Source organism: Ascaphus truei, chromosome 13 (genome assembly GCF_040206685.1).
Source record: "Ascaphus truei isolate aAscTru1 chromosome 13, aAscTru1.hap1, whole genome shotgun sequence".
In the NCBI taxonomy this organism is placed as follows: domain Eukaryota; kingdom Metazoa; phylum Chordata; class Amphibia; order Anura; family Ascaphidae; genus Ascaphus; species Ascaphus truei.
This window is the reverse complement of record NC_134495.1, coordinates 13,313,393-13,325,996: the sequence shown is the minus strand read 5'-3', so window position 1 is coordinate 13,325,996 and position 12,604 is coordinate 13,313,393. Positions and strand designations below refer to the sequence as shown.

General features: G+C 48.2%; 1 protein-coding gene across 3 annotated transcripts in view; it reads right to left on the bottom strand.

Moving 5' to 3' along the window:
* DGCR8 (DGCR8 microprocessor complex subunit) overlaps positions 1 to 12,461 on the bottom strand; it is an 18,231-nt gene extending 5,770 nt beyond the window's left edge. The window contains exons 1-13 of one of the 3 annotated variants that reach the window (XM_075568584.1): positions 12,346 to 12,461; positions 8,892 to 9,919; positions 8,242 to 8,401; positions 6,678 to 6,820; positions 6,049 to 6,346; positions 5,222 to 5,419; positions 4,747 to 4,848; positions 3,713 to 3,811; positions 3,346 to 3,428; positions 2,755 to 2,855; positions 2,279 to 2,385; positions 1,043 to 1,170; positions 371 to 484 (exon numbers count right to left, since the gene is read on the bottom strand). In XM_075568584.1, the coding sequence (XP_075424699.1) occupies positions 371 to 484; positions 1,043 to 1,170; positions 2,279 to 2,385; positions 2,755 to 2,855; positions 3,346 to 3,428; positions 3,713 to 3,811; positions 4,747 to 4,848; positions 5,222 to 5,419; positions 6,049 to 6,346; positions 6,678 to 6,820; positions 8,242 to 8,401; positions 8,892 to 9,635 (2,277 nt within the window). In that variant the 5' untranslated portion in view covers positions 9,636 to 9,919; positions 12,346 to 12,461. Of the gene's footprint in view, positions 1 to 370; positions 485 to 1,042; positions 1,171 to 2,278; positions 2,386 to 2,754; positions 2,856 to 3,345; positions 3,429 to 3,712; positions 3,812 to 4,746; positions 4,849 to 5,221; positions 5,420 to 6,048; positions 6,347 to 6,677; positions 6,821 to 8,241; positions 8,402 to 8,891; positions 9,920 to 12,318 lie in introns of all 3 variants that reach the window. The other 2 variants (XM_075568581.1, XM_075568582.1) reach the window with 2 other exon arrangements.
* Positions 12,462 to 12,604: the final 143 nt, after the last annotated feature.

The window sequence follows — 12,604 nt, the reverse complement described above, 5'->3', positions numbered from 1 at the left end:
TCTCACATACAGGTCACACACACACACACGATCTCACATACAGGTGAGAGAGGACTGAGTTGTTGGTGCTGTAACTCTTAAAAATGACCAAACATGCTTTTGACAGCAAACATATAAAACTGAGCTGATCTAGAATAGGGGTCGGCAAACGCCAGTTGTCAAGGGCCACCAACAGGTCAGATTTCCAGGATATCCTCGTTTCACCCCAGGTGGTTCAGTCAGAGACTGCGGAAGCACGGACATCTTGAAAACCTGACCTGTTGGTGGCTATTGAGGACTGGAGTTGGCTACCCCGCCCAAGAAGAATCTTAACAGGCCAAATATAAATAGTGCCACAAAATGCCAAGGTTCCCGCACACCCGCCACTCACCCTCTCCTGTGCCATCTTTTTCATCTCTTCCTGTAGCTTATTCAGGATGTGCAGATTTGGCTTATTCTTTTTGGCATACTGCTGAAGTTCTAGCACACTCTTGTCGTTGGTTACCTGAGTACAGACAAACAGTCAGCACCATGGTCTCAACAATACATTTCCCAAATTCTGAGGCCCCTGTGATTGTACCTGCAGATTTATGGGGCTGTGTATAAATAATCTGTGGAAATGAATGGATGGTTGAAGTGCATTGCGTCAAATACATTTCCCACCTAAAATCACTAGCGGTAAAATGGACACGTTGGTAGGTGATTACTCATGTTCTTAGATGTGGCACGCGCTTTATTCTGTGTGTGTGTGTGGCGCGGGTCACGTTTACACACAAACGCATTAAGAACGGTTTGTGTCTTCTTGCATTTGTCGTATGCCAAGAAATAAGAAAAAAAAAAAAAAACTTGAAGTGGTGCATACGTGAAGTTTAAGATTACGTGTTATTTGCGCCACAAACGACCCTCCAACGCCTTGCTTTGTAAAACACAACGTGAGACTGTGCACAATACATCAACGCCTGTGTTACACATTGGCGCACTAGGACGCATTCATGCGTTAACCTGCGGTGTGCCACGATTACGACAAAATGTATTTTAGCACGTGCAACGCAAAGTACTTTACCTGTTTGACCATCTTGGTGCTCTCCCTCCCGTACATACGCAGTAAGGAGCCCCAGTTTTTCACGTGAGGGTGAAGCAGCTGCAGGATTTTTTGAGATGCCAATTGCTTCCCCACCCTCTTGTTCTTACCTAGGAGGAAAGGCGAAACTCAGTCACTGTGGAATCGAAACATGAAAGTATTTCCATGAATGACCGCAATGGGGCGGAGATTGTACAAAAGCAGGAACGCATGTGCTGCGGAGCTTTGCGGACAAACATATATAAGTCATTTTACTATTAAGTAAACGGGCATATAAAATATTGGAGGACCCGAGACCATTCTTCCCCCCGTGATTAAACATTGGTGGGTGTGTCAGAAGAAATATCCCCTTTCCAACATTTAGGCCAGCCACACGGGGAGGGCCCAGCAGTACCGAGGCCTGTGACACAGGGAGGGCCCAGCAGTACCGAGGCCGGCCACACAGGGAGGGCCCAGCAGTACCGAGGCCTGTGACACAGGGAGGGCCCAGCAGTACCGAGGCCGGCCACACTGGGGATGGCCCAGCCGTACCGAGGTTTGTGACACAGGGAGGGCCCAGCAGTACCGAGCCCGGCCACACGGGGAGGGCCCAGCAGTATCGAGGCCTGTGACACAAGGAGGGCCCAGCAGTACCGAGGTTTGTGACACAGGGAGGGCCCAGCAGTATCGAGGTTTGTGACACAGGGAGGGCCCAGCAGTATCGAGGCCTGTGACACAGGGAGGGCCCAGCAGTACTGAGGCCGGCCACACGGGGAGGGCCCAGCAGTACCGAGGCCTGTGACACAGGGAGGGCCCAGCAGTACCGAGGCCGGCCACACGGGGAGGGCCCAGCAGTACCGAGGCCTGTGACACAGGGAGGGCCCAGCAGTACCGAGGTTTGTGACACAGGGAGGGCCCAGCAGTATCGAGGCCTGTGACACAAGGAGGGCCCAGCAGTACTGAGGTTTGTGACACAGGGAGGGCCCAGCAGTACCGAGGCCTGTGACACAGGGAGGGCCCAGCAGTACCGAGGTTTGTGACACAGGGAGGGCCCAGCAGTACCGAGGCCGGCCACACGGGGAGGGCCCAGCAGTACCGAGGCCTGTGACACAGGGAGGGCCCAGCCGTACCGAGCCCGGCCACACGGGGAAGGCCCAGCCGTACCGGGTCCAGTGATATGGGGGGAAGGCACAGCAGTACCGGGTCCAGTGATATGGGGGCAGGCACAGCAGTACTCACACCAGCCCTGCACACTATGCTTCCCGCAAGTCATTACATATTCACTCTTCTGGTTTTTGCCAGGAATCACTTCAAACTTGATTGCCGTATCACCCATTCCATGGTTTCTGTAAGGAGAAAGAATAGAGACGCGATGCACAACTAGCAACTTACATTCAAATGCTCTATGTAGCTCTATCAAGATACCCCAATGTGTTATATTATCCATGTTAATGTAAATGGAGGTATTACCGAATGAAGAATCTATGGCAACCTTTTCCAAATACCCCAAATTGCTGCTTCCAGAAAAAAGATGTGCACAAACCGCAAGAATAGTGCAAAATACGGTCACTGTGCTTACTACTGGTTTGGGATGGAGATTATATACCAGCCAGGACAGGGGTGGCACACGCCAGTCTTCCAGGGCCACCAACAGGACAGGCTGTCCCACATCGCAACATGGAAAAAGCAAGCTGGAAGGAGAGCACTTTCTTTACCTTTTAAGGCACTCATGGAGGATTTGATAAGGAGACAACAGGCCAGCTTTATTGGTCAGCTCATAAACTCGGGAATCCTCAATACTGATATGGTTAAAATACTGGAAATAAAACAGAAACAGCAGCCATGAACGCCCCATGCACCGGCCAACGTGTTATCCACCCGTCCCTTCCAAAAAAAAGGGCCCTCGCCATCATTCTGTAACAACTGCTATACGTCTCGACCCCAATCAGAGCCCCTTTTACACCAATCAGAAAACATTTTAAAAGATATTCTAAAAGGTAAGCAGGTCCTACTGCAGGGGGCAGCCAACTCCAGGCCTCAAGGGCCGCCAACAGGTAAGGTTTTCAGGATATCCCTGCTTTAGTACAGATGGCTCAGTCATTATGACGGCTGAAGCAGGGATATCCTGAAAACCTGACCCGTTGGTGGCCCTTGAAGACTGGAGTTGGCCCACCCCGTGCTCTATGGTTACAAGCCGGAGGACTGAGCAATGAACGGCACAGGTTTTCCTGCCAGCAAAGTGATATGCATGTTTAACGGATGCACGCGGCATTCCCCTCCCCAAACTTCAGCGCTGCCGCGCTCACCTCAAGCTCATCGCTGTCTTTGGGCTTTTCAACCGTGGTCTGCTTAAGGAAGTCCGGAATAAGGATTTCCAGTGTAGCTTGGGCTGAAAAGAAATCACTTCAAATGTTACATTTAGTTAAAAATAATGGGACATGCTGTCAACGGTGACTATAAAAACCTCCAAGAAAAGAAAAAAAAATATGCAATGCATAAAAAGAACTTCATTTACCAACTGGAAAACAAAATAAGGCTTGGTACTCATGTACCGTGAGGTTACAAGGTTTTGGGGACTTTATAACAAATGGAGATTACAAATAGAGCAGACGCATATAAAGAAAACAATATCCAGATGTATTGTACTTGGTTTGCAACAGAATACGACATTACCAGCTTTATTCTTTGCAAGTTTTTTGCTGCTTGCAGTTCCGGTACCATACGTCACTCCGTCAATAATCACAGACGCTCCAAAAGGCTCACTTGGGTTTTCTACAAAACATCAATCGGATCCTTAGACAGCACTTAAACAGAAGTACAGTTTGTCTGCTAAATGTATGAAGAGTAATAAAATAAAAATGTTGAAAAAAATAAATAATCTATTACTGGTAAAGATAAACGCATTACAAAACATCATCCCATTTAATACTGCTGTGAATAGAGGCAGACCACTTTCACATGTATATTTGTTGAATACAAATGTTCCCTTCCCTTTCGGTGAATTCATCTTATATTTGCCCAGATGGCGCCCCCCCCTGCCCCCCACTGAATGATGGGGTGTCAGTGTATGTGCCATAAACTGGTAAAAAGTGTTTGGGAACAATTGTATTTTTTTTTTAAATCAGTTCCAAATCTTTATTAATGTCTCAATATTTAGAGACATACAAGTCGATTCGCTGCAGTACTTTGCAATTTTACAGATTAAAAAAAAAAAAAAAAAAAATATAGAAGGCAACATTCAATCCAGAATCATTAAAACGACTTTATAATTTCCCTCTAACCCTTTGTGAAGCCTAACTCTGCCCCAGCTCTTGTAATGATCTCTTAGTATTTAGAATGTGTATCCCCCCTACCGGTCTCTGCGGTCTGTGCAACACCCATTCTTTATTATTTTCATCACAATGTGAGTGTTACATTTTACATTGTTATAAACAGTTTTACAGTCTGCACTATTTGGTCTCCTCTATGGAAAGGTTCTCTTCTTTATTACTAGGGAATGTGAGTATATTCCCCATCAATTCCAAAACATCTTTTTTGGGGGGTTTCAGACAAACTGCACTATATTATATGCACTATATTATATTCTTTTTCAGTTTTTGGCTACACTATCTGCGCTCCCCAAGTCCTTGACATTAGTATTTAGAATACAAGGCAGGTTGCTGCCATTCTGCACATCACGTCGCCAACACCCTCTCCTACCAACTTACCACATTCAAAGAAGTTGTAAACAGGACGAACTTTCAGTACTCGTTGCATATATTCGTGTAGGATGCAGACTTCAGACTTCCCATTAGGATTAATAACAAACTCTGCGTGGATAAACAGATCACGATGAGTCGGTGGACCCAAACTAATGGAACAAGCTCTAACATTTGCAATGACTACTATCCTGAAGACGAGACGCAACCTTCTGTAATCCCAGGTAAGCAACGTCAAAATGTGGTGTTGGAAGCCCTGAGAGATAAAAGGTCAACGACCTGGGACAGCAGCTTGGGCTTTTATAGCTGAACAAAAAAAACCCCTATGATCAATAACAGCTCAATAGAAGATAACTTGCAATGAGATGTAGGTCTTGTGGGCTGTAGAAGGGAAAAGAGGGGTCCCAGGCTGAAGTGGAATTTAACTCCACCGGCTATAGGTAATCTGATTGGACCATCGCCTTCCTTTGTAATGGTAACCAACCTTTCTTTGAAGGGGCGTCTTGCACAGACAAGGTGATGAGTTTCTGATTGGCAGGTAAAATCGGCCGCTCGGATTCGGCCTGTTTCCGTTTCATTTCACGGTTGAACTGTCTCCTCTCGGCCCAGGTCCTGAATTTCTTCACCGTAACTTGCTCAAAATCAAAACGCTTGCCAAGGTAGCTCCGAAAATCTTCTAGGTCTATATATACACACATAGAAAAAATAAGCGACGTTTAAGTAACTGCAGTATTGGAAATGCACAGTGTGAACGCGTTGAAATTATAATGAAGGTACTTGCAGCTACTGCTAAAGAAGACACGAGACCTTTCCACCCCCCCATACAGTCTCTGGCTTGAATCTCTATCCCCGCTTTGATGGTTCTCCAGTGTATGGTTTAATTGTTAGTCACAGCCACTTGCTGCAGGGGGGGGGGGTCGGGAGAAATATTTCATTTAATCTCCACCTTTTCAGTGAAGTATTTCACTACACTTCCACCTCTTCTACACCCATAGGTTTATAGCCGACATGCCAACGAGAAACTGGTTTCAAACAATCTCCCCCGAGGAGCCACAGTGCATTCTGGGAATAACCAGGCAGTACTCTGCTCGTCATCGAGGTGATGCAGTTTCAGGCTTCTACATTGATTATTCTTAAAATCCGACGTGGCTGGCCTTCAAGACCGTTGATAACCAAAAAGCTAAAAGATCTACAATGTTAACACAATGACGTCTGCCAATGACTTGCTTGCCGCCATGTTAAGCTCCAATTATATCCAATGCAAGACCCAGCACAGTAGGGGTTAAGAGCTCCATCCTAACATTTACTCACCAATTGATTCATCCTTGCAGGTTTCCACCTTGGCCTTCACCTGAAACAGGCCCCCCCGTGCCACCTCAACCACACTCTCTCGGTCATCAGCGGCCACAGTGTCGACAGCAGTGGAGTCCGGCTCCACCTGGATGTCCGGCTCCACCTGGACGTCCGTTACTAAACTTTCCTCCGAAGGTTTCCCAGGGGACTGGGAGCCCGGGGCAGGGGGGATGTCAATGCTGTGGCTCCTCTCCTCATTGTCCTTCATTTTCTTGTAATGTAAGCAAGGAATGGTGCTGACGGGCGGATCATGCTTCTGCAGGGACAATGGACAGGTCAGGAATAGTAGTGCACAATTGTCTCCTTAAGCCCTCTCCAACACGTCGCGCGTACCTCCGTCACCCGAGGTGTCACGATTCAATGCGCGCTTACAGCGAGCGTTACTGTGAATTTAATGTGAATAATACAAAGATGGAGTTCTGTGTATGGCAGTCTAGGGTTGGAAGATCATATCATACTCTGCTATAACAGATAAGAGTGTCAGAACGTCTCTGGAGTGTAACTGCAAAGCTCGTCGTAATTGAGCTGTAAACATTATCTCCATCACAAATCGCAGAAACCGCTCTGTGGCCTTTTCAGGTACATACCCTTATGCTTCCAGTCCCCAAAAAGTAAGGTCGAGACCAGGTGACCACTCTGGTTTCTCGGTGCAAGTATACAGGAATGCCGGAGTTATGGAATGTCATGATCCATCCATCGGGTAACGGCTCATTGGGAGGGCGGCCACGACCTTCATGCAAAACCCAAGAAAGACACATTGAAGCAACTGATGATCGTCTGACATCTCTGTATTGTAAAACCTGTAGAGATTCTACCTATAACTTGCTTTTATTGCCTACTTCCTAACCCCTTAAAAGCTGCAGACCAGCAATATCCTACCTGTGGGTTTTTTTGCAAATCAGATATGTACTATAAGAAAATATTTGTAGCATTTTTTTAAACCACTCTGAATGACATTTTTAATGTATTATAATGCAACAAGCATTTTTTGCTTCTATTGCAACCATTTACAAAGTCACATCTCCTTCCTCTTCTGAAACAGGCTCTGGCACACACCCTTTTTGAGCCCTGTCCTCTCTTGCAGTGCACCAATTGTATCTAGTGACTTCCTGGTCACATGACCTTCCCCACAGAACAGTCATATTAATATTCATGTGCATTCCACTGGAATGCAGAAAACTCCTCTGCAGCCATTTAATGAATCACCAAGACGAATCTTCGCCGATCGATCACAGGAAAACGGATCTATCGTCAACTTAGCTAATCATTGTGTGGATTCTATTGATGCACATATTAAAGGGGACAAAAAGTGTGTGCCAAACACGCACTTTTTAAGTGAAACTTTTGTCTTTTGTCACAAATTGTATTTGTGATTTTTAATTAAAAACATCACCATTAGTCCCAAAATGCAAAGAAGTTTGACTTAGAACGCATGTTTTAGTTATTTGCACTTCTATATTTATAGTAACTATGGTGTGAGTGCGCGTCAGTCACCGCGTGAGCGCCAGTCAGCGCGAGCGAGTGTCAGCCAGCGCGCGAGCGCCAGTCAGTATGTGGTCTCTGCGTATTGCTGCAGGTGCGCTGGAGCCTACTGCGCAGGCATGCCCAGCCGTAGCCAGCCCCTCTCCTCCCACCGGCGGAGCTGCGTACACGGCGGCCAGATTGTGTGTGTCTCCTCTCTCCCCCCATGGACCCAGCGCTGCCTTTATCCGCACTGGGGAAGCTGGCAACACTGCTGCGGGAACACGGCTGGCTGGAGGGGTGTGTGTGTCCCTTTCCTCTCCCTCCCCAGAAGTCGCTGATGGCATCTTCTGCCAGCAGTGACATCACTTCCGGTATGGAATTTTGTTACAACACATGGGATTTTTCCTATCAAAACCCTGTAGGTGCCAGTAAAGAAGATTCACTTCAAAAAAATAAAATAAAAAAACGCAGCTTGGACTGCTGCTTTAAAAACTAACTTGGGCCCAATGGAATGTTTTTGTGCCTTTTTTGCCCAGGCCACCTCTGCTTGGAAACTGGCCCTAGCACTCACCACATTTTCAGTGAAGAAGAGAGCACGGTGCTATTCTTGCATGTCAAAAGGAAAGTCTTGCGCATAAACGTACGGAAAGCATGCAGACGTAAAGGAGTCTGCCCGCGGCAGCTTACTTTTCAGAACGGTTTTTATTTTGGTCATCATAGGCTGCACACTTGTTTCGCCTTCTGAATGATGGTCACTTTCGCCTTCGTATTTGTCGTCCAGCTTTCTCTTCTTGGGAGCGTGAAGACCCTCGTCCAATAGGGCGTCCACGTCGTTATCAAAATCATCCTATAAAACAAACGGTCAGACACGTCCCCTCTCCCGCAGGCCGTTAGGAGAGGCGAGATCTCCTGCCAGCGTTTAACAACCCGTTCTTGTGATCAAAAAACACATATACGATCACACAAAATAGGACACTAATTTACTTTAAAAAACACATAATAATTTTTTTTTTTAAAGACATTAATAGTAACTTGTTAGTTTAGGGGGCTTATACAACTGCATATGCCCCTCCAATCTAGAGTTGGAGCATAGACAAGGATTCTTATACCATGTATTGCTGACCGATGGTGCAGCCAAAGGGTTAAAAGCAAATTGATAGCTAAAATATAGCAGATTTGCGCACGGCTGGAGGGTGTTAATTTACATTGCATGCGTTAGCACAAGTCCAAACAGAAACGATATGCTGGGAAACTACACGAGCAGAATTAAAACACATTTAGCATTGGGTGTCTCTCCGGAGGACGGGGAGTCTGGTGTTAAGTGTTTGCAGACATACCTCGTAGGAGTATATCAGGGATTCTTCAACCTTATCTCTCTGAAGAATGGTTTCAGAGGAAAACTCTACTCCTTCCTCATCTACGTCCATCACGTTCTCCGTGAAATCCTCCAGCTCATCCAGAACGGCATATTCCACTTTCTTCTCCTGATCAGTTTCTGCCTCGTCGGTTTCCTTATTTGCATTCTCTATTTGAGATGCAACATTACCGTTGCTACTACCGGCAAAAGGACAAACATGCAAGTCTCCATTGACACTTATTTTATTGCTATCTTTGTCTGCCTTACCCTCCGACTCTACTCCGGTGTACAGAACCTTCCGGTCTTTGCTCTTGCAACTATCTGTAAAGCTTACACTAATTTTAACATCTTTAAGCAACTTAAGATCGGGGGTAAACCTCTTAACTGGTGGTGCATGGCGAGCTGTACTGGGACTTGGGTCATTGTGAGAGGGACCTAGCATTGTAAGACGACTCTTGTACGAAGTAGATCCTTTAGTGAGAAGCTGTGCGGCGTAGTTTAGCTGTATGTCCTCAGCTGGGGTTTGTGACTGTCCATCACCACCAGAGCCAACGTCCATTACCTCTGCGTCACTGGACGTTTGCAGGGGAGGTGGTGGAGGCTCTTCATCAGGTGGCGGAGGCTGTTCATCGGGTGGCGGAGGCGGGGGACAAGGAGGACTTATCTCAGTCACTTCATGGTCATCTCCTTGCACGGTCGGGGATACTTCCTCACACTGCTCCATACTTAATACTAATTTATCACAACTAAATTTAAAACAAAAAGCTTATTAACAGACGTATGTGATCTATAGTCCTAACATGCAACTGTCCAGCAATATGTATGCACCATGTCTTTGTCAATAGGCAACACCGATGACTCAGTTAAGTTGACTACATTGCTCTTTTCATGAATGTAGACAGCCTTCAGAAATACTGTCTCTATTACTGGAAATCACAATGTATTCATCTTAAGGACAGCAAGTACCAGCCAGCAGACATCTTTTTGGACCTCGAAGCTTTCTTCAACCTGCAAAAGGATAACAAAAAATATATATTTCACCTTCATCTCGTTACAATATGTTTGAATGCCAGTTTAACAATCATAAACAATCATAAGAAAATATACCTTTGTTTCATCATACTACTTGAAAAACTCCAGTTATAGATCGAAGAATAGTCAATGTAACATGCTTTAAATTGGGTCTAACCCTTTACAGGCGTAAAGATTTTTTGGTACACGGACAGTGATTAGTGTTTGTATATCAACTACTGTACACATTTAAAAGTACATATGCATCAGTTCTATATTTATATTGTTGCCAAGTAAAATACAACCTCTCAGTGATGAGTCCTAAAGAACAATTAGCCTTTCCTGGGAGATTAGGCATTAATTTAATGGCTAATTTGGATGCTAAAATAGTCTTCGATAGCTAAAGATTATGCTCACATAAAGTCACCGACATGCTAAACAAGGTGCCGCTTTCCACACTTTCTAACACTACCGACCGGAATACAGACACAATAAAAGAAGTGTATATGCGAGTGTACATCTGCAGGCACAGCCCCATCCACACAAAATAAAGTGAGATGTATTCAATCATTACAACAATGTGCCGGCCCCCAGGTCTTGAGAAAGGTCCATGGGGAAACAAAACGGTGACGTAATGGTTATAATAAAGGGACGTTGTCTGCAATATGCTTTTTTTTAATGTATGTTGTGGTCTGCAGCCAAGCCCCCCCCCCCATTATTTCTCTTTGGTTCATAGCACCTGCATCTTTCTTATCTAGAGATATCTGCTAAGTGGGGTCAAGCTATGACCGCACTTTTAGTAATCCACGGCAGGCCACCTAGATGTGATTAGGCCACGGTCTCCATTCCACGCAGGCGCTTTGTGTCATGCGTGTTCTCTCGGCCCCTTAAGATGTGTTATTTTATAGCATTATCAGTGTACTTAATCCCTTTTTAATATCAAATACTAAACACTAATAAAAACACAGACACACGAGGTGCAGGCAGCAATGGCACCCAAATGTTCACATTTTGAACCCCATATTTGCATGACAGCTTTATTTTGTGTTTTGGAAAATCTTCCTACGCTAAACAGCGCACAAACTGAATCCTGTCACAGAGCCCACAACCTGTACAGGTTTCAAGGTGCAGGGGATGTAAGCAAGTGGAATTTAGGGGAGCTGGCGCATCCTTAAAAAGACAGTCACAGACCCAGCCATTCTTCCTCAGCACCCAGCCACCCCCCCCGATTCTCCCTCCGCACTCCCCCATTCTCCCTCAGCACCCCCCCCGATTCTCCCTCAGCACCCCCCCCGATTCTCCCTCAGCACCCCCCCCCTGATTCTCCCTCAGTACCCCCCCCCCGATTCTCCCTCAGTACCCCCCCCCCGATTCTCCCTCAGCACCCCCCCCGATTCTCCCTCAGCACCCCCCCCCGATTCTCCCTCAGCACCCCCCCCCGATTCTCCCTCAGCACCCCCCCCCGATTCTCCCTCAGCACCCCCCCCCGATTCTCCCTCAGCACCCCCCCCGATTCTCCCTCAGTACCCCCCCCCCGATTCTCCCTCAGCACCCCCCCGATTCTCCCTCAGCACCCCCCCGAGATTGCACCCCCCCTGATTCTCCCTCTGCACCCCCCCGATTCTCCCTCAGCACCCCCCACACCGATTCTCCCTCAGCACCCCCCACACCGATTCTCCCTCAGCACCCCCCCGATTCTCCCTCAGCACCCCCCCCCCAATTCTCCCTCAGCACCCCCCCCCCAATTCTCCCTCAGCACCCCCCCCCCAATTCTCCCTCAGCACCCCCCCGATTCTCCCTCAGCACCCCCCCCCAATTCTCCCTCAGCACCCCCCCCAATTCTCCCTCAGCACCCCCCACCCCGATTCTCCCTCAGCACCCCCACCCCGATTCTCCCTCAGCACCCCCCGATTCTCCCTCAGCACCCCCCACCCCGATTCTCCCTCAGCACGCCCCCGATTCTCCCTCAGCACGCCCCCGATTCTCCCTCAGCACCCCCACCCCGATTCTCCCTCAGCACCCCCCCGATTCTCCCTCCCCATCCCCCCTCCCCCATTCTCCCTCATCATCCCCCCTCCCCCCTCAGCACCCCCACCCCCGCCGATTCTCCCAGCACCCCCACCCCCGCCGATTCTCCCTCAGCACCCCCACCCCCGCCGATTCTCCCTCAGCACCCCCACCCCCGCCGATTCTCCCTCAGCACCCCCCCACCTTCTCGGCACACAATCTGAATGTAACACAGTTTGAAGCTGACAGACAGATGATACTATGCGGCCTCCTCCCTTCTCGGGCCCCGCACCGGCCGCGGCCCGCTCCGGTCACCCTCCGGCGCTGCTCCTCCTCCAGCCTCCACCCCCAGCGCTGTGAGCGGCCTGCCTCCCCGATCTCGCACCCACCTCCCGTGACTCAGGACCGCCACTCACTCACTGGGCTCCAGGCAGAATCTCCTAGTCGCCGCCGCCATCTTGGACCGAACAGCCGGCTCTAGACAGAAGCATCGATCCGACCTCCAATCAGGGAGGCGGAGCGGAGGGCGCTCCACCAATAGGCACGCAGAGCGTGCCCTGTCCGTGACCGCTCTCCACCAATGGGCGCCCTGTCTGTGGCCGCTCTTCCCCAATAGCGAAGTAAAAAAAAAGCGTTAGGGGCGGGACGTCTGGGTAAAGACAACCAATAGGTGCC